The sequence below is a fragment of the Tasmannia lanceolata genome, unplaced genomic scaffold (assembly GCF_043159265.1).
Source record: "Tasmannia lanceolata isolate RefF3 unplaced genomic scaffold, GAP_Taslan_0.1 ptg000002l, whole genome shotgun sequence".
Classification (NCBI taxonomy): domain Eukaryota; kingdom Viridiplantae; phylum Streptophyta; class Magnoliopsida; order Canellales; family Winteraceae; genus Tasmannia; species Tasmannia lanceolata.
In genome coordinates this window covers 39594780-39618863 of record NW_027518679.1, presented here as the reverse complement: position 1 = coordinate 39618863, position 24084 = coordinate 39594780, and the positions used below count along the sequence as shown (strand labels likewise).

The window sequence follows — 24084 nt, the reverse complement described above, 5'->3', positions numbered from 1 at the left end:
CCATACACCACTTTGATGAAGGTAAAGACTCCTCCCTTTAGTGTAGTATGCTTTGGAAGTACAAGCAATACGGAATAATTAAGAAAATTTTTGTGTAGATGTCTTGTATTCTGACGGTGATTTATTTCAGATTTCTTCTCTAACGATATTTTCGGAATTCCTAATGTACTTGCCATTTTATGTGTTTTTAACTCTACGTTATGTTTGAGCGGGTAAAAAGACATAAAAGGCTCCTATAATAGCTCTTAGATTTGAAAATATTAAGGTTAAAATAGGAAAAGATGTGGGTCCGGCTGAAGCAAGAGCATCCCCTTAAGAAAGTTACATCGGCTTTTGAATGCTCATTAGTGTAGGAAATGTTCTTTTGTTTCATGTACATTTGCATAAGTAGGGGTACTTTGGTCATTTTAGCCCTTTAATATGCATTTTAGGCATTTCCATAAAATAAGGGTAGTTAGGTCATTTAGAATTTAAGGGGTCGAGAAATTGTGAAGATGTGTTATGACCCAGTATTGACGATTACCAAGTCTCTGTAACAACGAAAATAGGTAGAAAAAGAGAAGGAAAAGAGAAAGAGGGAGAGCAGAAGAAGAAGAAGATTCGAGAAAATTGTATTTCTTTATATTTCTCCTCTCCTGATGCCCTTGTTTATAGGCCTCTTTTACATAACAGGACTTGATTCTCTGACTCAGATCGTAACCAACTGAGCTTAGCTGGCATTATTCTCGAATTACATGGAAAGCGTAAACGATAACATCCTAGTTTAACAACCTTTTAATGAATCAGATTATGTTAATCTAACGATGGACATAATCCTTCATCCACCGGGGTGTTCTGGTCATTCTACTGCCTCTGACTCTTTTGTCGTGATTTGATTGACCTTCCGATTGTCCTTCTTTGTCAGCAATCTCCTTCTGTTCTTCTTCTTGGCTCTCTGATATACCCTGTTCTCTATCATTTCCCACCCCTTGAAAAATAACCTTGTCCTCAAGGTTGAAGGATGGGTAATCCGATTGAAGATCGACTAAATTTTCACAAGAAGTGTCCTCCAGTAAAAGTCCTTGCCATTGAACGAGCACCTGAGTTACTGGCTTATCTTGCTGAAGCACAAGTCTTCGGCCTAAAATGGCAAGTGGTGAAACAACTGGGTGATTGTTATCAGTTAATGAAGGCAAAATGCAAGGAGGATTTGGTGTTGGTCCATGATATGGTTTGAGTTGCGAAATATGGAAGACAGGATGAATCCAACTATCTTCTGGCAATGTCAATTTGTAGGCAACATTTGCCATACGGGCAAAACACTGACTTGGACAAGAACGCGACCAAGGTAAAGTAGTTCGACTCAGGGGAGTTCATGATGACGCGAGAGAGTTTTGAAACTATGATTTGTACTACTAAGGATAAGGGTTAGATGTTTTTCAATAAGAGTAACTTCATTAGTTAATGTCCATCTCTATTATGCTATAGAAATTCGATGCCTTCAAACACAAGAATTAAAAAGAACTACACTATTTCATAATTAGGGAATGGATCCACATAGGTGTTGGGGAATACCTTGTTTTTCTTTCTTGCCTCTAAGATATCTCCCAAAGAAGGACGTCCTAAAAGCAAGAAGAAATTGCATGAACATGAAAACACATTAGTACAAATCAGCAATTAATTTATATATAGAATTGTTGTATCATGTATTGTAGGTTTATGGTTTAGCATGAAGTAATGAATGATTCACGTTAGTGTTCTAAAACAATTTCATCCCCGCTAGTCATTTTCTCCAATATCGTAGTGTAAGTTGATTAACGATTTCAGTATAATTTAATTATTCACGGTCAAGAATAGTAATAGCAAATAACAGAAGAATTAGATACAAATAGAATAATAAAGATCCATTTTCATGTAGCATGCTACACAATAACCCAAATAATAGAGATTAAAGAACAAGGGTCAATCATAAGGAACTTAAGCATATAATCAAATATGATCTTTTGATCTTTTTGTGTTTTCAGATATTTTTATTCTTCATCAGTCTATGTACCATTCTGGAAGAAAATGTTCCATGTAGACGAACCCAACTAGTGTCAGGAGTAGACTTAGTCAATTTGAGCCAGGTAGATCCTTTCACCTTCTTCATGAAAATTTTCTATAGGATTCATTAGCCGACCCCAATTAGTTTGGGACAAAGGCTTAGTGAGTTGAGTTGTGTCAGTCTACGTACCATTCTCTGATGCTATCTTTGTTGTAGCAATCATATTACAATCCAAGTGTATATCAGAAATTTGAAGGATCGATCCGCTCGGGAAGTGAAAACAGGACAACAAAGGCATGGCGTGCAGATAAGTAAAACAGAATAAAGAATTACAACTACTATTAACCACAATTAAGTCCTTTTCTGTTCTTCACATTTCCCATGCTGTGCAGCAATTCACTGATTTGATTTAATACCAATGTACCTATATCCATGTATTTCAACATGGTCTGTCTCGCTAACACCTACCTGTGTGAGATTGGCATGCAATGTCACACGTGCTTCAGAGCACCTATTAGGTGATACCACTAGCAGGGAGATGTGCATTTGAATCAGTAGACAAGTCATTTAATTTTGCAATATCCCATCGCTTGTTTTTGTAGAAATTTACTCCATAAGAATGAACACGCAACTACAATTTTAAGTTTCTAAAATATGAGAAACACAAGAGATCAATTTTTGTTATAGAAACCATTCTATGCAAATATTATTAGAAATATCAAATGAAATTACTGCATATTGTGCAAACGGCTTTCGTATACAAATGAAATTGAGTTTATACATGGCTAAATTAAGTCATTTGTGCACCCCTGTCTTTTCCTATAACTTCCTATGTTGAGTTATCTTGCAAGATACATGAGCTTGACTAGGGTGAATGTAACCATGATGAGATCTATAAAATCAGATAAAAGGCATAATAATATCAATAATGCAACCTTAATTTTATTCAAACAGTTATTCTCCTATGGATAGTATTGGGTGAAATTGATATACGCAGTTACATTCTATTGGTTCAGATTCTTCAGATTAAAAGTACTAATTATCATGGAGCTGGTTGAAATAATTTATCAAACATGGTGTTACCTGTAATTTGCAGACGATATTGTGCCCAAACACCATATACTGCACTGGCTATAGTTGCAACCTGTGCATGGATTGCTTACTTATTAGCCATAAAAGACTACATACAGATAAGAAGAAACCACGTCCAGAGAAGTACATGAATTGTTCTAAAATGACATAAAATAGAAATGTGTGCTTGTCATATACATATATGATATATAATTAGATATGTGTCTGTTAAACTTGATATAGTTATTTTAATGCTATAATATCAACAATATCAAGGAAGCAACAAATCATTATAGGAAAAAACACAAAACATTAGCATAAGAATAAAAATCTACAAATTGAATTATTTGTACCAGGGAAATTTTTTCTCATGGTACTAGTGATAAAAGAAGGTTTTGGAGGGGGATTTTGAATGTACAACAGCAAAAGGACCAATAAACAAAGAAAGGTGACCCCGTAGTTCTTGTTTCCATTAATTTTGATGGAAGGGAAAAAATTCTTTCTTGTAGAACCAAATGCACATTTTCTACACAGATATTTTCATTAGAATGCAATTCAAGGATGATATTTTGTTGCTCCTATTTTTTAAAATTTTTTTAACGCATAGAGTAGATCTATCAACAAGAGAGATTATACTAAACCCTTGTACATCACCAAAATTGACAAAGTTCTCTTTTCCATGTTCTACTTGAACCCTTTTTTTATAGGCTTAAAGGATGCCCAAATCAGCCCTCCAAAGATGTGTAGAAGACACTAGATAGACTTGGTTGTTTGTAGATATTTGTAGAGATGTGCAGGAATTCTAGAGTATTCTTGAGAATTCTTTCAAGAGACAAGTGTAGAGTATTCTAGCGAGTCTAGAAATTTCTAGGATGCCCTCGAACCGTTGGATGATGCCGAGTGGCATGAATGCATGATCAGGGCCATTGGCGGAGGAAAGAGACTATCTAAGGGTGAGCTCCTTAGTGCAAATCACCTATGAGACCTCTGAATATGAGAACTTCAAGCGTTGTAAATCCTTCCACGGTATAATACAATTCTTCTTCCGATTCCACTCCTGTGTGCTTTCTTGTGTGAAAGTTTGTTTTGTTGTCTTGATCGAAGGCTAGGACACTTGGATTTGGCTGACTCGGGGCTAAAGTTGAGTTTTGCATGAGTGCCGCATAGGTTTTAGCCTACAGATTAGCAGGCCCATGACAAGTAGCCTAACAATCAATCGGTCATTTGGTGTACAAATATGGAAAACTGAACTGTGTTATAAATGGTTTTAGCTTTTGACTCTTTCAAATGAAAAGGTAGCAGCAGCGAGAGAGTAGGCTCTCCATGGAAAGTATATTACATTATAATAATAAATGAAAATTGGCAAAAACTTAAAAGTTAAAACATATCAACATAGAATTTATGTCTACCACTTGTTCAAGGAGTGTATTGTCAATTAGGAGTCTAACAAAGTCTTCTAGGTAGTGATGCCAGATGCAATTCTCTCAAAATAAGGCAGGGCAAATAGAATGTTAAAAGTAGACATGATTTAATTTATAATCGTGTGGATAACTTTGCAAACTGCAGAAAAAAACATTTGGTAGTGAGTGGAAAGAACTGAACTCATGGATGCAATAATTGGGCAAGGAGGAAAGGGAAAGAGATATATGACAGCAGATGTCAAAGAATGTAGAATTTGGAGAGAGAAAAACATGCAAAGATAAAATACAAATTACTAACAGTAAACCAAAAACTTACTATAATGGATAAAGACACTGTAGACTTCACTTGGAGAAAGAAAAAAAAAACAGGGCTCTTTATAGCCTATCCATGAAAACTATAGAATTCTATCAAACAATTAGAACAAATATTGATGGAAGATTATGCATAGAAGTATGGTTCTTGAAAGTTACTGCAGGACAGAATGGGGAATTTTCAGAGAGGTCCCTAAGATACTAAGTCAGCCTGGAAAACTTTCTAGTATTCACTTTCAAAAAACCTTAACGACAAACGTAATGTGAACTTAGAGAAAGAATTCTAAAAGAGAAATAGTATATGGACTCATTAGCAGATAAAACTCGATGACTAATATCCTCAAATTGCTCATTATCCATCCTATTAGTTTGTCACATAAACGGATTCTCGTGTGGGCCTAACTGAAACATTGCTTGTTAACAACGTACAAAGAGGCGAGGGCAATTGCGTGTCATCTTTATCAGATATACTCTAATCTACACAACTCTAGCTGCTAATAACATATCTCAACTCAACTCAACTAAGCCTTTGTCCCAAACTAATTGGGGTTGGCTAAGCTGCTAATAACATATAAATAATAAAAATCTATATATTAGACTAGCCTTATAGCAACCTATTCTCTTCGAACATTCATTTTCAGTCACCAGGAGTGTATGCACATCTCATTAGCCAACTGTCAGGAGTGAATCATTGGATTGATAAGGATGCTGGCTATCTAAATCCCTGGTGAGACATGAAGCAAGGAGATAGTGGACGTGGCCTAATATTTTGCTCGGTAATTGATTTTGCCACTATATCCTTTTTATTTCTTTTGCAAGAAATAAGAAGGAACTGAGGAAGATACAATATCTGGTTTTGGACTTGCAAAAACCAAGTTCACCTGCTCAATCAAAATCAACAGCTGAGTGAAGAGAAAAGTCCTGAATATATCAAAGATAAATGAACTGAAACCGTGTGAGCCTCTCCAATATCATTTGAAAATCGGTTCACTTTGTGAACTGTAAAAGCTCTTTTCGACAAGAGGTTATCAGATATACTAGTCCTCCAATTGGTCGTTACTCGATAAGACTGGCTCCGCCATACACACACATAGTTTGACATATAACTCTAGTGCAGCATTAGAAGTTGAGCATGGGATGAAAATTTTGTTGCATTCAGTTAATGTCTGAGAACACAACAGCGCGGAAGACATGTGATCTCCAACCCCAAAAACATGTAAGGCTCCCAAGATCTTTAATGTGAAAGTGATAATGAGAAACTAAACAACATAAATGAGCAAGATGACTTTTCCACTAGTGGTTTGATGTACAAAGATAGAGTACTCACTCGGGCTTTAAATAAGCTCTGTCTGTATCACAGTACTGCTGAATTCTTCAGGATATATGGCGGTTTTCTCAGCCGAGAAACTAGAGAGAAGTCAAGAGGAATCTAGGCCTACTTGAGGCATAATGTATACCTCCTCATTAAGATCGTCATTTTGGAACATGTTCTTGATATCCATCTGATAAAGGTTCCCACTGTCTAAGAACATGAATGGCAAGAATATTTTGGTGGCAGTCATTTTAGCAACTATAGTGTAGGTTTCTTCATAGTCAACACCACATTCTTTAGTAAATCACAAGTTACAATTTAATCCTTGCATCTTCACTACAATGCTACACGTTACTCATGTATAGCATATAAGATTTAGGTTAAAAAACAGAGCTAGCAGTGCTGAAAGTAAGCAGTATGAGCATGTGAGACAGGAGTTCTGGAAGAAAATCAAAATGTTCAAGAAAACAAAAAATTCTAGGAGACTTATGGACTGACGTCAAGGGGGTTTTGAATTTCATATCGGGTAGATTTTTTTCCTCGAATAAAGATATGTTTCAATCGTAAGGGCCCTTTAACCATCATTGGTCAAGGTTGGAGGATCTTTCTCTATTTTAAAAGATAGACTTCAGAAGCACAGGATCAGAATTTGTAAATCAGGCATCGAGCTAGAGCATCATTTTCTCAATACAAAAGGATTTCTCGACATGAAATCATTTTCCAGCAATTATATGTGGCAATACCAAGATTCAACTACATGTATTGATTATAATTTTATTTAACTTTCATTCTTGCCTGCAAAGAGAAGCATTAATCATAAATTAAATGTAGTAGGTCCATCAAGTTAGCTATTGCATACTATCATAAGAAGTCTTACAGGCTCATATTTTGTAATGGCATAAACCCATCCAAGACCAACTTCTTCATACAATCTTCTAAATGCCTGCAAAATTTATCACTAATCACATGAATTAATGTTTCTTGAGATGGCATGACCAATAGTGGCCTTTAAGATTGCGCACACGAAGTTCACAACAAAAAACACATAGTTCTATAAGTAACGTCAGTAAAACAAAGGGCAGTAGATGTATAATTGAATATTAAATAAAACCTCAATATTCATCATGCATTCAGTTCCATACTGAAAGTAGATGTGCATAGTAGCTAGTTTTTAAGATGGAGCAGTATCATAAATTTCATGGCAAAAATATCTGAAGCCAATGTACTATCAGTTGATGATTTCACTATTCTCAAAAGTAAATAGCCATCAAATCCATTATGATAATAATCATAGTAACACTATTAATTTCGGATAGAGACTGTAAGTTTATCACCAACCAACAATTAATTGACTATGCATGAACTATGGCAAAGTCATACGAGTTAATCTAATATGATAACAATTAAAAAACAAAAGATAACCATGAGATGTAACTTGATATAACTCAGAACAATATAGTTTTGTTACCATGAGATGTAACACACTACTCTATCTAGGAATGAGGCCCTGGAGAGGAGCCTGCCCAACTCCACTTACTCTCAGAAGCCGCTGCTTGAGCGGAAGTTATCTGCTAGCGCAGCTATGCAGTGGAAGCTACGTGTGTGTGTGTGCGCGCGCACGCGGACTGAAGCGCCATGACTCTCATGCAAGAATTAAATTAATATCTATGCCTGCAAAACTCCAGAGTCCAGACGAATGTGTGTGTGTGCCTGCAAAATTTGGACAACATGTCTTCATCCATTCAATCCTTTCTTTTCGACATCGCATTACCTTATTCCCGTGAGTCAACTACCCTTTTTAATACATGTTGCTTATACATGTTAATGTATTGAAAGGTGATTTTTTAATATTTCAAAAGCAATGACCTTTGTTATTAGGATGTTCATATAAGTTGAATATTGTGATCTACCTAGCATCCTCAGTTGTACGCGTCTACGGAAAAATCTCAAAAAGTCATGGATCGAAGTTGGATCCAACTTCCAAGGTATGACTATGATAGCGTTTAGGTTTTTCAAATGTGGAAGAAATTTTATTGATTATGTATAATTTTAATATGTTTAATTTGTGTTCGCTTTTGGATACAATAGGAATGACCCGGCGTACGAGGAAGGAGTTTCTCAATTTCTTAACTTTGCGTTTACTCATGGAGCTCATGGAGGAAATATATTCTGCCCATGTAACAAATGCGGCAACGTTAGATTGGTTGATCGAGAAGAGGCCGAGGGACATTTGTTGTGGAATGGGATGCTCTTGGGCTACAGTAGATGGGTTAATCATGGGGAAGGATCATCTCGTGCTGTGAGTAATAATGAATACCAAGCACCTCATGAACCAATTATACAAGATGAAATGCACGAACTATTGAATGATATACACCCAAGATCGAGCCATGATCATGATAATAGACCACTAGATGAGGAGGGTCATTCAGCAGATGCACGTATGGACGAGCATAATGGAGATGCGGATAACTTTTTTAAACTATTACAAGATGCGGAGCAAAAATTATACCCAGGAAGCAAGTTCACTAAATTATCCTTCGTGGTTCGATTGTTTCACATAAAGTGTCTTAATGGGTGGAGCAACAAATCATTCACCATGTTGCTTGAGTTGTTGAAAGAGGTACTTCCTGAGGGTGAAGCATTACTGAAGTCCTTTTATGAAACGAAGAAGATAATTAGGGATTTGGGCCTCCATTACGACAAAATAGATGCATGCCCCAATGATTGTATGCTATACTGGAAGGAAGCCTCCAATGATTCTCAATGTCGTATTTGTGGGGCTTCAAGGTGGAAAACAATTGAAGGGAATTCAGATGAGCAGAGAACCCATTCATCCACAAGAGAGCAGAAAGTTCCTGCAAAGATTTTGCGTCATTTTCCTTTGAAGCCAAGGTTGCAGAGGTTGTATATGTCAACTAAAACGGCTTCTTTCATGATGGCATTATGAGAACCGTACCAAAGACGATATATTAAGGCATCCTGCAGACTCTACGGCCTGGCAAACTTTTGACTACATATATCAGTGGTTTTCTTCTGAACCTCGCAATGTTAGACTTGGATTAGCAAGCGACGGCTTCAATCCATTTAGGACGATGAGTATTGCTCACAGCACATGGCCCGTTGTGCTCATTCCATATAATCTTCCACCATGGATGTGCATGAAGCAACCATATATAATGTTGTCATTGTTAATTCCTGGCCTTTCTAGTCCTGGGAATGACATTGATGTCTACTTACAACCTCTGATCGAAGAGTTGAAGGAATTATGGGTGTCAGGTTTGCAGACTTATGACGCATCGAGGCAGGAGACATTTCAGATGCATGCATCACTTTTGTGGACGATTAGCGACTTCCCTGCATATGCTAACTTGTCGGGATGGAGCACCAAAGGGAAACTGGCCTGTCCTTCTTGTAACAAGGACACATGTTCTCTGCGTTTGAAGCATGGAAGGAAGTTTTGTTACATGGGACACCGACGATTCTTAGAGGCCAACCACAGATTTCGGTCTGATAAGTCTTCTTTTAATGGAACTAAGGAGAAGAGGTTAGCTCCGATTCCCCTATAGGGACACAGGTACTGGATCAACTACAAAGCATTAACATCACATTTGGCAAGAAGCAAGATACCGGTGCAAAGAAGCAAGGTAAGCGTGGGAAGAAGAGGGTCCAAGAGGACAGTCCCTTGGAGGAAAACAGTTCTGCCTCCGCTGCTAAGAAAAAAGAGAAGCCTCCTAAGGAGCATAATTGGAAGAAAAAAAGTATATTTTTCAGTCTTCCTTACTGGGAATCGCTCTTATTGCGCTACAACCTAGATGTTATGCACATTGAGAAGAATGGTTGCGACAGTGTAATTGGTACATTATTGAATATTGAAGGGAAAACAAAGGACAGTGTAAAAGCACGATTAGATTTACAAGAAATGGGACTGAGAAGGACACTTCACCCAGTGACTACTATAAGGAACAAAACATACTTGCCCCCAGCATGCTTCACAATGTCTCCAAAGGAGAAAGATGTTCTTTGCAACATCCTGAAGGATGTCAAGCTTCAGATGGCTATTCTTCAAATATCTCGCGACGTGTGAATGTTCGAGAGCGCAAGATTTCGGGATTGAAGAGTCATGATTGTCATGTTTTGATGCAACAGCTACTTCCATTAGTTATACGCTCATCATTGCCTAAGAACGTCAGCTCCGTATTGATTGAGCTATGTAACTTCTTCAAAGAATTATGTTCAAAAGTCCTCAATGTAGGCGACCTCCTCAAACTACAAGATAGGATTGCACTAACACTTTGTCATATGGAGAAGATATTCCCTCCAGCCTTTTTTGATATTATGGTGCATTTACCTATTCATTTAGCGGATGAGGCAATGTTGGCTGGACCGGTACAATACCGATGGATGTACCCCATAGAGAGGTACGCACAGTTCATCAAAAAATTTGATTCGATCTTGAAGGTTTCTATAAGTTCATATTAGTGAAAGTAATGCACGCTGTGATTGTGTAGGTACCTTCTCACATTAAAGTCATATGTGCGCAATAGAAGTCGTCCCGAGGGATCTATTGCATAGGGGTACCTGGCAGAAGAATGTTTGACGTTTTGTTCAAGATATTTGGAAGGTGTTGAATTAAAGTTGAATCGGCCGGTAAGGAATGATGAAGATGCACATGTTGAAATGGAAGAAGGATTTTCTATATTCTCACTAGCAGGACACCAAGAGTTGCCCTTTAGATCAAACCACAATTGAACAGGCACATCAATATGTTCTCTTCAACTGCCCTGCAGTTTTTCCATTTATTGCGTAAGCCAATTAAATTGTCTTTAATCTATTCGGTAAATACTTGGAAACTCTTTTCTCTTACGTACATTAATGCTTATGCAGAGAACATGTAAACCATATTCAAAGGCTGCATCCTCGTGCTAGGTCAAGGGATATAGAGCAAATTCACAATAAAAAATTTCCAACTTGGTTTGGCACACAAGTCAGCTCACACCCACATTAAGCTACTCTTCAACTTTATTTAGCATACACGTTGGTCTTTGTTAATCATTATCAAATTTTGAATAGGTTCAAAATTTGCAGCGAACAAGGAGTGAGCATATATCAGAAAAGCTTAGATGGTTAGCTGGAGGGCCAGCGCCTGTCGCTAGGAAATACAAAGGGTTTATTAGTAAAGGTTTCCGCTTTCACACAAAGGCTCGCGAACAGAAAAGGAAACACAGAATTGTGGAGTTGTTGTCACTGCAAATACAAGAAGTTTTTCAAGTGCCAGGGATCAGAATCCAGTAGCAGGAGATATTAGTTATTACGGTGTTTTAACAGATATCATTGAACTTAACTACTTTGGACGCCTGAAGGCATTGCTTTTCAAATGTGATTGGTTTGATGTTGTAACGCCGAACAGGGGAATAAAAATAGATGCGTTCGGTTATACAGTTGTAAATATGACACGTCATATTTATAAAAATGAGCCTTTTGTCTTTGCATCTCAAGCTGAGCAAGTATTCTATGTGCAAAATCACCCCGGTAACAAAGACTGGCATGTGGTTGTGAAGACAAAACCTAGGGACTTGTATGAGTTACATGGGAACAATGATGAGGGAGATGCCCAGACCGAGGCAGCAGAAATCCAAAATTTGGAAGACGTAAATAGCTGGGAACGAATAGATATAGGAGGGACAGAAATTGACGAACCGTTGGAACAATTGACCCAGGCAATACCAGATGATGAAGAATGTGATACAGATTCAGATGATAGTGACGGTGATGAGAGTCCCTTTGCCAACGATAAATAAACGGGATCATATCTCTTTCTCTATTTGGTGTACTGCTTTGATGGTTGATTTGTTTGAATTTTGACAAAATGTCGCTCTTTTCTTAATGTTCTTACATTTGTAGACTTTGTGTAGTGGAACACTTGTATCTGTTTTTTTCTAAGAAATGGTTGAGGGGGTATCATATTTGGGAGTTTTGAATCACTAAATGTTGCTCTATTCTTAATGTTCTTAAATTTATAGGCTTTGTTTACTAAAATACTTACACCTGCTAGCTTTTGAAATTTGATGGATACATTATCATCTCCGCTTAAATGTCAAATCGTTAAATTGTTATCAATTTGCAATAGTTGTATGCTTATTATTTAAGATATCAATCTCAATTGTTAATCATGTACAGGTGATCAGACATGAGGAAACGGAATCTCACTATGCCACCCTCACATTCTCAGGCCCAAGATACACATGATGATTCCCAGTTAGGACAGGGGGATGAGCAGATTGAGGATCTGGATGACCAGGTCGGGCACTTGCATACACAGCCCTCCTCTGTTCCTGAGACACAGGATGTTGCCTCTTCGTCGAGGAGGTCTTGGAAGAGACGTGGTCCTACTTACTGCAAAGATACATGGGGACGCCCTAGGAGCCAAAGGAAGAGAGTAGTGTTTAATAAATTTGGCCAGCCCGTAGGAAAAATAGGGAAAAAATTCACAAATTTCTTGGGCACTGTAGCAAGACTTGGTGCTAAGTTACCAATTGACCAATTCGACTGGAGTCAAGTGCCTAACGAAAAGAAAGAAGATGCGTGGGAAGTTGTTCAGGTACGATGAAAATAAATTGTATTATTAACTTCCTACAAGTTATTTTAGGAAGCTAGTATTATTTTGATTTTAAATTTTGTTATAATTCCATGGTATTAAAGACTTCTTACATGTCAATTTAGGATTACTATGATGTTGATGAGATGCATAAGAGTTGGACATTGAGTAATATCGGTACAAAATGGAAAGATTGGAAGTGTTATTTGAGAAAAGCTTACTTTGATCCTGGTTTCCCATGCACGGATGATAGAGTAATTGGTGACCAGTGGACGGGTCTCTGCGCCCATTGGCAGTCATCGCCTGCTCAGGTAAAATGCAATCTTATTTTGGTTTTAACATTAATATAAAAAAAATTAACATTATTATATTTGGTTGCTAATTTCAGAAGCGCAGTATAACGAACAAGGCTAACCGATCCAAACAAGTGATGATGCACACAAATGGGACTCAGAGCTTCGCATGTAAACGCTATGATCTGGTAATTTCATGAACTTCTAATTTAATTCCTCATTTATATATTGGTTTTGACATGATAAAATTGTTTTCCTGTTGACAGGAGAAAGGAAGTGGCAAGGTTCGTAGCCGCCCTGAACTATTCAAGCTTACTCATACGAAGAAAAACGGGAAGATTGTTGATAAAGCGTCAGAGGATCCGATAGTATGTTATTAAATATAATGTGCCAATACTATATGCTATTTTTTTATTTATTTCGCCGGTTTTATGTTAAGCTTTATTTCTATTGTTTTTTTTTCTCTTATTTTCAGAAAAAGTTTACACAGTACGAGATGGAGCATCCTGAGTCTTCCAGTAGCAACGTTGCAATTTCCAGAGACGACGCCTTTGCCCATTTCATAGGATCAGAGAGACATGGCAGGGTACGGATGATGGGGTTTGGTACGACCCCAACTGATTGTTTTGGGCCATCACCGAATCGCATGGATTATCGGAGAATGATTGAAGAAGAGCGAAATGACAAAGAACAAATTAGGGAGGATTTTTGCCAGTTTAAGGAGGAGATGACCCAGCAGCTTCAGAATTTCATGTCAAATTTTAGTGGTAGCCAGGTAATGTTTGAAATTATGTTGCATACAAGTAAGATACAAAATTGTAAAATGAGGTTTTTTACATAACGTTTCTATTTTATAATAATTTTAGAATACTGCCGATGCGACTCCATCACGAGATGTGACTTCCCCCCCTGCAAGTCACCCGCCTTGCTCCTCCACAGAGGTATAATTGATTTTACATTTTCATGCAGCTAATTCCAATACTTGACTGATATCATTGACTGTGTAATTTACAAGTTTTCATTTCCTTAATGTTGCCTAGGTTATTTTGATGAGCTTGGCACGACCGGGGATTGAATTGGCCAAAGGACTTCTTGTGAGCGAAGATCCGGCGACGATAGTTGATGGCACACCGATTGGGCCAGGATTCTCTCTTGTTAGTGTCAGGGTTATAATAGTGGGCGATGAACTTCTGATAAAACCATCAGGACGACGGAAAACTATTAGAGACGTGGCTGGAGGACATGTCGTTTGGCCATCTTTTTGTGTAAATTTATGATATAATTTTGGTTTTTAATATATTTTTTTATCATATATTTACTAATCGTTTTCTTTATTTTTGTTTTTTTACTTTCTTTGCAGGTTAAAGAAGCACCGAGCAATTAATTTACTTTTATGTTTGTAGTACCTTTTTGTAGTTATGAACTTGGATGTTATCTGTTTTTTGTAGTTATGGATGATGAGTGACATCATCATTGGGGACATGCTAAACTATAGATAATCTTCATGTGAACAGTGGTTGGGGATATGCTAAACTCTTGTATCCGATTCCAAATTTTTTGTGTGGACGAGGTAGTAAAGGGATGATTTTGCTGGTGGTCATATTATTTTTGCTTTATGATTTTTATATCTTAAGTGTGCATAAATAAGGAGGTTGATATGAACAACTGATCAAGTAGCAAAGGGATAGGAATTGCATTCAGCATTGTTTATTCTTTACTTTCCTTGATCATGTAACTTTTACCTTTAGTTTTCTTTAGGAATTCAGTGTAAATAAGAAGTTATCAAGTTGTGGATGGGTCATGAGTCGAGAGTTGAGAAGTTGTTGCTCACTTTCCCTACAGACACGAGATCTACGATGAGAAAGGTAGTTCCCATCTATTAGCATTAGCATTTGATATAGAAATGCTGAGATAGATAGTTTTTAGTAATATTAGCATTTGCTCACTTTCCCTAAAATTCATGTCTCTAGCATGTGTAAATTTGGGAATTTGGCATATATTTTAGTATGCCTTCATGTGTTTATTGTGTTTATGTTGAGTGTTCTTAGATTTCTCTTGCTTCTTAACATACTTACACTTTGTAGGTAGAGTGGGGAAATGTAGATTTTCTACTGCCTTTCGGTAGAGTCTAGAGTGCTACAGAAAGCTTTATTCACGGATTGGATGAAAAGGTACCCTTTCTTTAATGTGATTGTAAATTGGTTAAGCATACATTGGTTCAATGCAGTATTCAACCATGAGAAACTGGTTATTCGGACTTGGTTAAAACACATTATTCTCACTCATGTCCATGCAAAATTCCAGTTAAGTTACTTGGTTTGAACATAAGATGCATAATTCTCCTAGTCAAGTGAGATGGGCCACATCTTGTTGTGTACCACCACAATGATTGCCCCCACACCAAAAACTGGGTTATTAAGTAGTTATCACAGGGCCCTTGCCACTGCCCTGATAAGCAAGCTATGTTTTCATTTCTCTTGGCACATGCATGTTTTTCATTGTTTGCTCTGATTTATCCACATAACACATTTTCTTCTACCATTCATTAGGGTTTAGTGTAATGTTGCAAATTCTTTTTTTTTATGGGTAGTGGTGTGCAGTAAAAATAGACTACGCACATGGTGCCATTTCCCTCACTTTCATGTGTATTCTCTTTGCATGCTGGAAAAGTAAGGAAAGAGTCAGTGTTGCAAAATCTAGCTGCTAGAAGATCGACCAATGATCTTTTCATATTCTGAGGTTGTATTGGTTCATGTTCTTTTGGGGGTTATGGAGGTGCTCAAATAGAAAGTAACAGAAAGTAACGGGAAATATAGAGGAAAACATCAAACTCCCATACAAAAGGTTCCTGAACTTTGTCTCTTGCATGCCATATATATAGAATCCCACCAATATTGGCTTAGAGCCTCTAGCTTAAACTTCACCTGTACTGAAATTATAGTTCTGACTCAATAAAGCAAACTTGCTGTAATTAAACTTCTACCGAAGTCCGTAAATCTGGAAATAAGCATCTTAGAGACTTAACATAGCCACTTCTAGAAACCTATCTAAACAGCTCTTACACCTGGAACGAATACCATAGATCTGGAAATGAAAAACAGAAAGATTGCTTGAATTTGAGATCTAAAGACCACTGGCGAACCTTCTTCTGAATTTAGAATGAAGTCAAATGATATCACTAGAACACCTTGTTCTGCGCTTTCTTCTTATTCATTAGACTTTAGACCTCCATCTCATTTCGTCATGTAAGGAGGCCGGCAAATAGTGAGGCCGATAGCTTCCTAGGGAAGGAGTTTCTAGGATGGCTTTGAAATACTTAATGACTTTCTCTCCCTTATGAGCCCTTCTTTTGTGAGCTTTTTCTTGTTGTTTTTCTTTGTATTCTTTTGATCATCTCAATCACCAGGATGACCCTGTGTATTTTTTTTCTATATAAATATAATTATTTACTATTCAAAAAATAGTAAAAGATTGCAACGTTTTAAATGTTGTAACATTAAATAATTCTATACGTCTGAAGTGAAAATTTCCATACGTCTGAATTGATTCATAATTCCTTACGTTTCATGGCTTTTCCTTCTTGTTTTCCTTTGTATTCTTTTGATCATCTCAATCGTCGTGTATCTTTTTCTATATTAATATAATTCTTTGCTATTAAAAACAAATTGTAAAAGATTGCAACGTTTAAATGTTTTAACATTAAATAATTACAGTGTCTGAATTGATTCATATATAGTTCTGATATAAAAACAGATGCCATTAAAAAAAACTAATTTAAAAAGCTTTAAATATTTTAAAATTTCAACATTGAAGAGCCTAAGCAACTACAATTGATCTTATATTCTAAGCCATTCAATCAAGAGAGGAGTCTCTAACTTTAAAATGCTCAATTTTTTTGTATTGCGCGAAAAACATTTTAGGCAAAAAAAAATTTTCATAGGAAAATTGTTTAATTACCTTGATTTAATGTTATACCTTCCTTGGAGGGATCAATATAAATTGAAAATCCTCCACTTAAATGAAATTTGAACTGGTGTAGTTCAAGTAACTTTTTTTTTTCATTTGTAATCAATGGAATGGCAAGAAATTCTAGTAAGTTTTTCTTTTCCTAACTTTTCTGAAAATTCCTGCATTTCAAATGGGGGCCCGAAAAGGTGTAATTTAGTAGCTGATTTGAGGCTCTCCACCTTGTGTAGTTGATATGTCAAATAATATCAGGTGGGAGATGTTGTCCATGAAACAGTGATTTCCTCAAGGTGCCTTACTACTCAGCAAAGGCACCGACAAAGCAGTGGGGTCGAACAAAGCAGTAGTGAGATTGTGAAAGCATGTATGGAGCCTTCACCTTTATAAAATGCCCATATGCTCGGACCTCTTGACAGTGCAACCATGGGTGAATTGAAGCATTTAGTACTGGTTAAGTTCAAGGAAGGGGTACAAGTGGAAGACATACTCAAAAGTTTGAACAAGATGGCTTCTGAGATTGATGTTATCAAGTCCTTTGAATGGTACTTCTCTTCCTTCTCATTTTCAGGAATTCTTCTTTTCCTTATTGTAGCCCTCAAAATAGATTTCAGTTTTGCTAATCCTAGTCTTTAAATATGTGAGAATCTTTTATTTCTGCTCTGAACTTGTGGTTCAGTAGTATCGGAGTGTTGAGTTGGGTGTCTTGAATTCAATATTTGAGGTTTTCTGAAGAGGGTTGAGAGCTTAGAAAAGGGTGTACATGTGTTTCTGGGTGGGTTTGGTGAGGGATGCCCATTTTCTGCTCTAGTCTCGTTCCTATAGCAAATTTTCTTGTTGCCTCTACTGTCTCGAAGTAGGCTTTACTCCGTACCCTAAATGATTCATTTAGTTGATTATGTTCGAGGCTTTTAAGATCATATATCATGCTGGTGCATTTTAGTTAACTTTGTATAGATGTAAATTGTTTACCCTATAGGTGACTGCAAATGGAGATTGGGTTATTTTAGAGAAATGGAATAATCGTTTATTGAAACCTTCTTCGAAACGATGACCAAAACCTCATTCTATATGAGTTATTTTGATCTCTTTTCTAACCTGGGCAGTTTTTGCAATGAAATAGATCTGTGGCTACTAGTTGGGGGCCTAGTAGAGATTTTCATATTGGTAATTATTGTGGTGTGGGCCGTGTCGCACTCGACAAAAAATGGTCTATATCCAGTATTCCACAAGAAAAAGATGGTATTTCATAGCATTTCCCATTCCTAGATTCATCCACTGTAACTTACCACTTTTAACACTTAGTAAATTGAGCATTGGCTTGTTTACTTCTACAGATTCCAAGGAGTTAGTATCTGAAGGGTCTGGCTGTCAGAAAATTCCAATTAAGGAGATCTATGCTGCCACGAATGATCTAAATGCTTTGAACTTCATTGGCCAAGGCATAGCAGGTGAACATCTATTTCTACTTGCCACAGTAAATTCACCCTCTGTTTCATTCACCTAATAGCTTGCAGAAAGATAATTTAGAGATAAAATACAATAGAAGTATATGTGAATGTCTAGAGTCTAGAGTCTAGAGTCTAGACATTATATTTAACATAGTGGTAGCAAAGAAGCAACGAAAATGGTCAATTGAATGTTTTCAAACTTTATTTTTATTAACTGCCATGTGTACAAGGTACGAGCCATTCATCATGGTATCAAGATGCTCCTTAATGTTGATATGAACAAGGTGGTGGTGGAAGGGGACTCTCTCAATGTTATTAGATGCATCGAGGTACAAAGGCGGTGCCTTGGAGATTTGCCGACTTCTTTGATGAAATTCAGGATAGAATTGGGGCACCATCGGTCTCTTTTTCACATGTGAGGTGGTCAGCCAATGGCGAGGCAGATAAATTAGCTCATGGAGGTGGTTTCCAAAAAAATTGTCGAGTTTTTCGACTTTCTTCCTCCCTAGTGTCTTCCTTTTGTATATTGGCTTCGGTGTCTTGATTGTACTTCTGTATCTTTCTTTCGGGACCTCCTCGGTCTCGGTTTTTATTTAATGAAATCTATTTTGCCATTCAAAAAAAAAACCCGCCTTGTCATCATTTTTTTTAAAGATGCATAGTTAACATGACCTAGTCTACCATGCCATAAACAAGAAGAATCAGTAATATAAGCAGAAGAAGATGAAGCTTTATTCATAATATTCTCAGTTACATTCAGTTTGAATAAGCCCTCACTAGAGTAACCCTTTCCTACAAATTCACCACTTTTAGTGATTACAAATTTATCAGCCTCAAAAACCAGTTTAAATCCTTTCTTGATCAGAAGTGACCCAGACACCAGATTCTTTCTTATATCTGGTACATGAAGGACATCACAGAGCTTCAGAACTTTTCCCGATGTAAGCTTCAACAGCACTGTTCCTTTACCCGTCACAACAGATGAGGACGAGTTTCCCATGAAAAGCTGCTCTCCATCCCCTACAAGCTCGTAGGAAGAAAATACACTTCTGTCACTACAGATGTGTCTGGTGGCACCAGTGTCCACCCACCAGTCCTTCACGTTATTAACCAGGTTCACTTCAGATACTACGGCCGACAGATATTGATCTTCAGCCACATTAGCCTGAGGCGCAATGTTTCCTTGAATGTTTTTCTTCCTATCATTTTTCCGACAGTTTTTAGCATAGTGACCTGCTTTCCCACACACAAAGCAGTTACCTTTCTTTTTCTAGAAATTCTTATTATTTTTCTTGAAATGATCTTTTCCTGATCCAGATGCAGGTTTAGAAAAAGTTTTCTTTCCAGATGAAGATTCAGTGAGATTTGCCTTAGAGTTTAACTCATAGGCCTTAGATTTCAGTTTTCTGAAACGATTTTCATCTTCAGTTCTAAGATAAACAAACAAGTCTTGAAGAGAAAAATCATTTCTGTCATGCAATAATGTGTCTTGGAATTTCTCCCATGAAGGTGGTAGTTTTTCAATAATTGCACCAATTTGGATCTGTTCTTCTATTTTGATCCCTCTAGCAAGAATGTCAGAAACAATCAATTGGATCTCATTCACTTGATCCATAATGGATTTTCCATCTATCATCTGATATCGAAAATATTTTTCAATTAGATGTTTCTTTGAACCCGCTGCTTCGACTAGGTATTTCTTCTCTAGAGTTTCCCACAACACTTTTGCAGACTCAATTCTAAAAAATACATCAAATAATTGATTACTGAGACAACTTAGTATATGACCTTTACAGAGATAGTTATCTCATTTTCTTTTCTCAATGAGATGAGTTCTTGCAGGTTCTTCCTCATCAGGTAATGAGTCAGGATCCTTCAAGATATAGTCTAGGTTTAGAAAAGTCAGAAAGAATCGCATTTTTTCCTGCCATCTACCGAAATCCGATCCGTCAAATTTCTCCGGTCTTTCGGTTTGGGAAGCCATGATGAGTAATTTCCAATAATCGAAATCCAAAAATTACAGATCACAGATCGTAGATTTGCCTTAAGAATGTTAGAAAATTTATGTGCAAATCTCGCCCCCACTATGATGAATCAACGGTGCAGATGGGCGTCTCGGCGTATGCCTCCAGGATACAACAACTCTCGCTCCAGGGGTGTGCACTCACGCAGCCCGGATGCCTAAGAACTTGCTTATATTTGCCAAAAACCTTGAGCAGAAAAGCAGAGAGAAAGCCAGAGAAGAGAAAGAGCAGAAGAAGAATCCGTCAAGGATAATCTTCTGTTTTCTGTAAAGCCGATTTATATAGAAAGGTAATCGATCCGTTAGGATGAAACGTCGCACTCTTTTAGTGCGTGAGAGACGTTTTCCAAACGGTCACTAAACCACGATTAAGGAATCTCAAACGGTAAAAAAAGAATTAAAACAAAATAAATAAATTCTTGACCGTTAAAAGGAAAAATAAATAATAGAAAAAGAAAAGCCTAAGGTCCACGCGCGCGGCCGGCCGGGCCGGGCCGGGCGGCGCGCGTGTGGTAAGATCAAAAGCCCACTGGACCCAAGTGGGCGATCCGTGCGCGTAGGATCCCCATAACCTCTTGCTCATTTACAAGGTTAAGAGAGTGAAAGTATATATATGGCCACTCTCATCCTCTCACACTTCCCATCTAGGACTAAAGTTTTCTCATGACTTTAGTCTTTTTGGAGGGAAGCCCAAAAGCATACATAAAATTACTAAAAACACCCCATTGTAAGTTTGAATTACAAAAAGACTTCTTTTCACATAAAAGTCAACAATGGGGCTGTTCTCAACGTGAATCCTTGGATAGCAAGCCTATCCGCGGATAAAATAAATCCCGGCTTCTCTTCCAAGACCCAATGGGAACTCGTTGAATCCTTTCTTCCTACCTCTGACACCAAGACCGCACGCACTTCACTGTTCCTGTGATCTTTTCTTTTTATACAATACCTGTAGGTGCTTTGTTCGCTATTTGAACTTGTAGTCACAAGTAAATCTTTTGGTACCTAACCTGAAATCATAGCCACAAGTGAAGGAAGTAGCTCAGCATCCTTTGATCAGGTGTGATAGAGTTGATTGATGTTACTGACAAATTTATAAGTGAGATTGAAGTTTCAATAACCCAAAGCGATGAACAAATGAATTGATTAGAATTTGGAAAGCTAATTTTAATTACTACATTTTGCATAAGAGAAATATAACACATGACTCATTTTGGAAACAATAGGAGGCAATTATCATTGGATGTGATGCACTGGATAGCAAGATAATGGTGTCACAGGAAATAGGGGCATCCAATTAAAAGTAGTACTTCAATAATAAATAGATTCTAAGCTTAATGAAGGCAAAAAAACACTCATTAAAATGAAAAGAGAACTCTAAAAAAAAAAATCGACTATATGCTTACCAAAAGAAGCAGTGAGTTCCTACAAATGACTGTGAATGTGGGGCAACTAAATTTTCACACAAAACATTTATTTTTTATGGAAGGAATATTCTGATGCACGACATTGGATAGCTTCGCCCCAAAAAGAGGGGGTTATTTTTAATTGCATGTTTCTAAGCCATGCTTAGAATACATATCTCTCACTCTCTGCATTCTTCGATCCGAAATTCACGAAAGAAGTTTTTTGTTTCTAAGTTTTTTACTTCTTTGTTACCCATTTTTTCAATTTCATTTTCCCCCTAACTTCAAGAGAGGGAGGGGGGGGGGGGGGGGGGGGGGGGGTTATCTTGGTGTATTGATTTCTTCAGTCTGAAGTGATGTTCGTGGTAAAACTCTTACCAGAGTTCAGTTGCCTTGAAGGTTAGTAAAAGGTGTGCTAATTGCTGCGATTCCATTATATGATCAACAAATTGGTTTGAATCAAAATCTTCATAATAGAATTCAGCTCTGGATATATCAAGTTATTTAAGAGCTAGTAAGAAGATCAAAAGAAAAGTACTCATCTCAGTTAATTTTAAAGTACAGAGCTATGGGGATTTATTGTGATCTCTCAACTGAATAGGAACGTCACATCAATAGCAGATTGACAATGCTCTAATATGTTCGTTTTTCCACATTATATTCCAGGTATGGACATCCTCAATGAGGTTTGGATAAGCTAGTGAGGTTCTTTTAAAAGTGGCTGAAAGATACTCACACTAGTAGTGCTTAAGCTGAATTTTTTTAATCTGAGCTAACCGATGGTATTGCAAAAACTGGCCCAGATTAGATCAAATTCCTATCTAAGGGGTTCCCTAGCCTTGACAAAAGTTTGTGAATGCTCACATGTGTTGCTGCCCTTACAACTCCCTGGCTATCCTAATTGGTAACTTGTCAAATAAACATTGGATTAGTGAGCCATTGGCTTGAGTCAATCATTGTGCCTTGGGCTTCCAAATTTAATGTGAATTAAGAGAGGAACTCAAGATGAAGTGATCAGAATTCTGTAACTAACGTCCATGTAAGTTGCATTTGACTCACTACAGCATTCAGTTCCTCCAAATTGTACAAATACCAAATAGCAACCTGTTTCACAATCTTGGAATTATGAGGGGTTTCATGAATTCTGTGTCACATATTTGACTCAAACAGAGATGTTTTCTCCGTTTATGTTGCAGCTGAGATTAAATCCATAAAGTGGCGAAGACTCCAGTATCACCATCTTTTAATAGAGATGATAAAGATCTCCTAGTTTGATGGTGTTGAAGTGGCCGGAGATTACAATCATACCAATGGGTTTATGATCGACAGCAACCTCTCCCCGATTAAGGAAGTTAAATCAGTTTCTCTCACTCAAACTTCGTAAAGGAACTGTCTACCATATCATCTCTGAGTATTTGTTCCTAAATACAAGGATTGTAGTCATCTTTAACAATGAGGTTCATTGCAACTTCAGTGCTCAACCGAGACTCACCAATAGCCCTAAGTCTCAACCTCTTTGAACGCAACAAGTTGCCAAATTCTGCTGCCAAGAACAGTCCAGTAATGCATAATAACTGCTGAATTTGGTTGTCAATGTACAGAGCTGACCTTGCAAGAGGGGTGAAGCATCATCAGTTCGAAGAAAGCTTGAAGCTCAATTGTGGAGGAAATTCTCCACCTGACAGCACCTTCCCGTCAGGTTCAGAAATTCTGAACACAGTAACGTAGGGCAGTCACCAATAGGTTAAATACTTGGTGGAAACGATGGACAACAAGATGAAAGTTCCTCTATCACTGCTAGGACCAACAGAAACCAAGTGAAATTTGCTGTTGGTTTTTCCTAGTAAATCACAGACAGAAGCAAGAAGCACTGATGTTTCCAACTGATGATGCTTTTTAGAATCAGAAATTATGTAAACCCAGACAGTACAGAAATATGCATCTTTAAGCAACAGACGTACTATGTATAATCGGGGCGAAAACTAATCCAGCTGATCAACTTGGAAACCCGTGGTACACAAAATAAATCAAACAAAACCCAGTAAAGAAAAAAAAACGCAATCAAATGTATCAAAAACATATTTCTCTACCGAAGCGCCCGAGGATCCAGAACTTTCGGCACCATATTTCCTTCCCGACTGCTCACGAACTCGAGACCCCTTACTTTTGCCCTACCAAAAGAATAACCCCAAACCAGATAAATTTTCATCTCTC

General features: G+C 37.4%; 1 protein-coding gene and 2 long non-coding RNA genes across 9 annotated transcripts in view; 2 read left to right on the top strand and 1 right to left on the bottom strand.

The window, feature by feature from the left end:
* The window catches only part of LOC143872124 (uncharacterized), a 20742-nt gene extending 5920 nt beyond the window's left edge, over nucleotides 1–14822 (top strand). For 5 of the 7 annotated variants that reach the window (XM_077376718.1, XM_077376715.1, XM_077376714.1 and 2 more), the window contains 8 exons: nucleotides 12320–12740; nucleotides 12863–13048; nucleotides 13126–13218; nucleotides 13297–13398; nucleotides 13506–13805; nucleotides 13897–13971; nucleotides 14071–14295; nucleotides 14391–14822. In XM_077376718.1, the coding sequence (XP_077232833.1) occupies nucleotides 12330–12740; nucleotides 12863–13048; nucleotides 13126–13218; nucleotides 13297–13398; nucleotides 13506–13805; nucleotides 13897–13971; nucleotides 14071–14295; nucleotides 14391–14414 (1416 nt within the window). In that variant the 5' untranslated portion in view covers nucleotides 12320–12329 and the 3' untranslated portion in view covers nucleotides 14415–14822. The remainder of the gene's footprint in view (nucleotides 1–12319; nucleotides 12741–12862; nucleotides 13049–13125; nucleotides 13219–13296; nucleotides 13399–13505; nucleotides 13806–13896; nucleotides 13972–14070; nucleotides 14296–14390) is intronic. The other 2 variants (XM_077376719.1, XM_077376720.1) reach the window with 2 other exon arrangements.
* On the bottom strand, nucleotides 1524–24084 carry LOC143872200 (uncharacterized). The gene is made up of 5 exons (XR_013246962.1): nucleotides 23832–24084; nucleotides 23479–23580; nucleotides 7017–7082; nucleotides 3107–3167; nucleotides 1524–1601 (listed from the first exon to the last, which is right to left on the bottom strand). It is a non-coding gene; the product is annotated as an uncharacterized LOC143872200 (long non-coding RNA).
* LOC143872211 (uncharacterized) lies at nucleotides 18037–19063 on the top strand. Its single transcript, XR_013246973.1, has 3 exons — nucleotides 18037–18235; nucleotides 18331–18444; nucleotides 18675–19063. It is a non-coding gene; the product is annotated as an uncharacterized LOC143872211 (long non-coding RNA).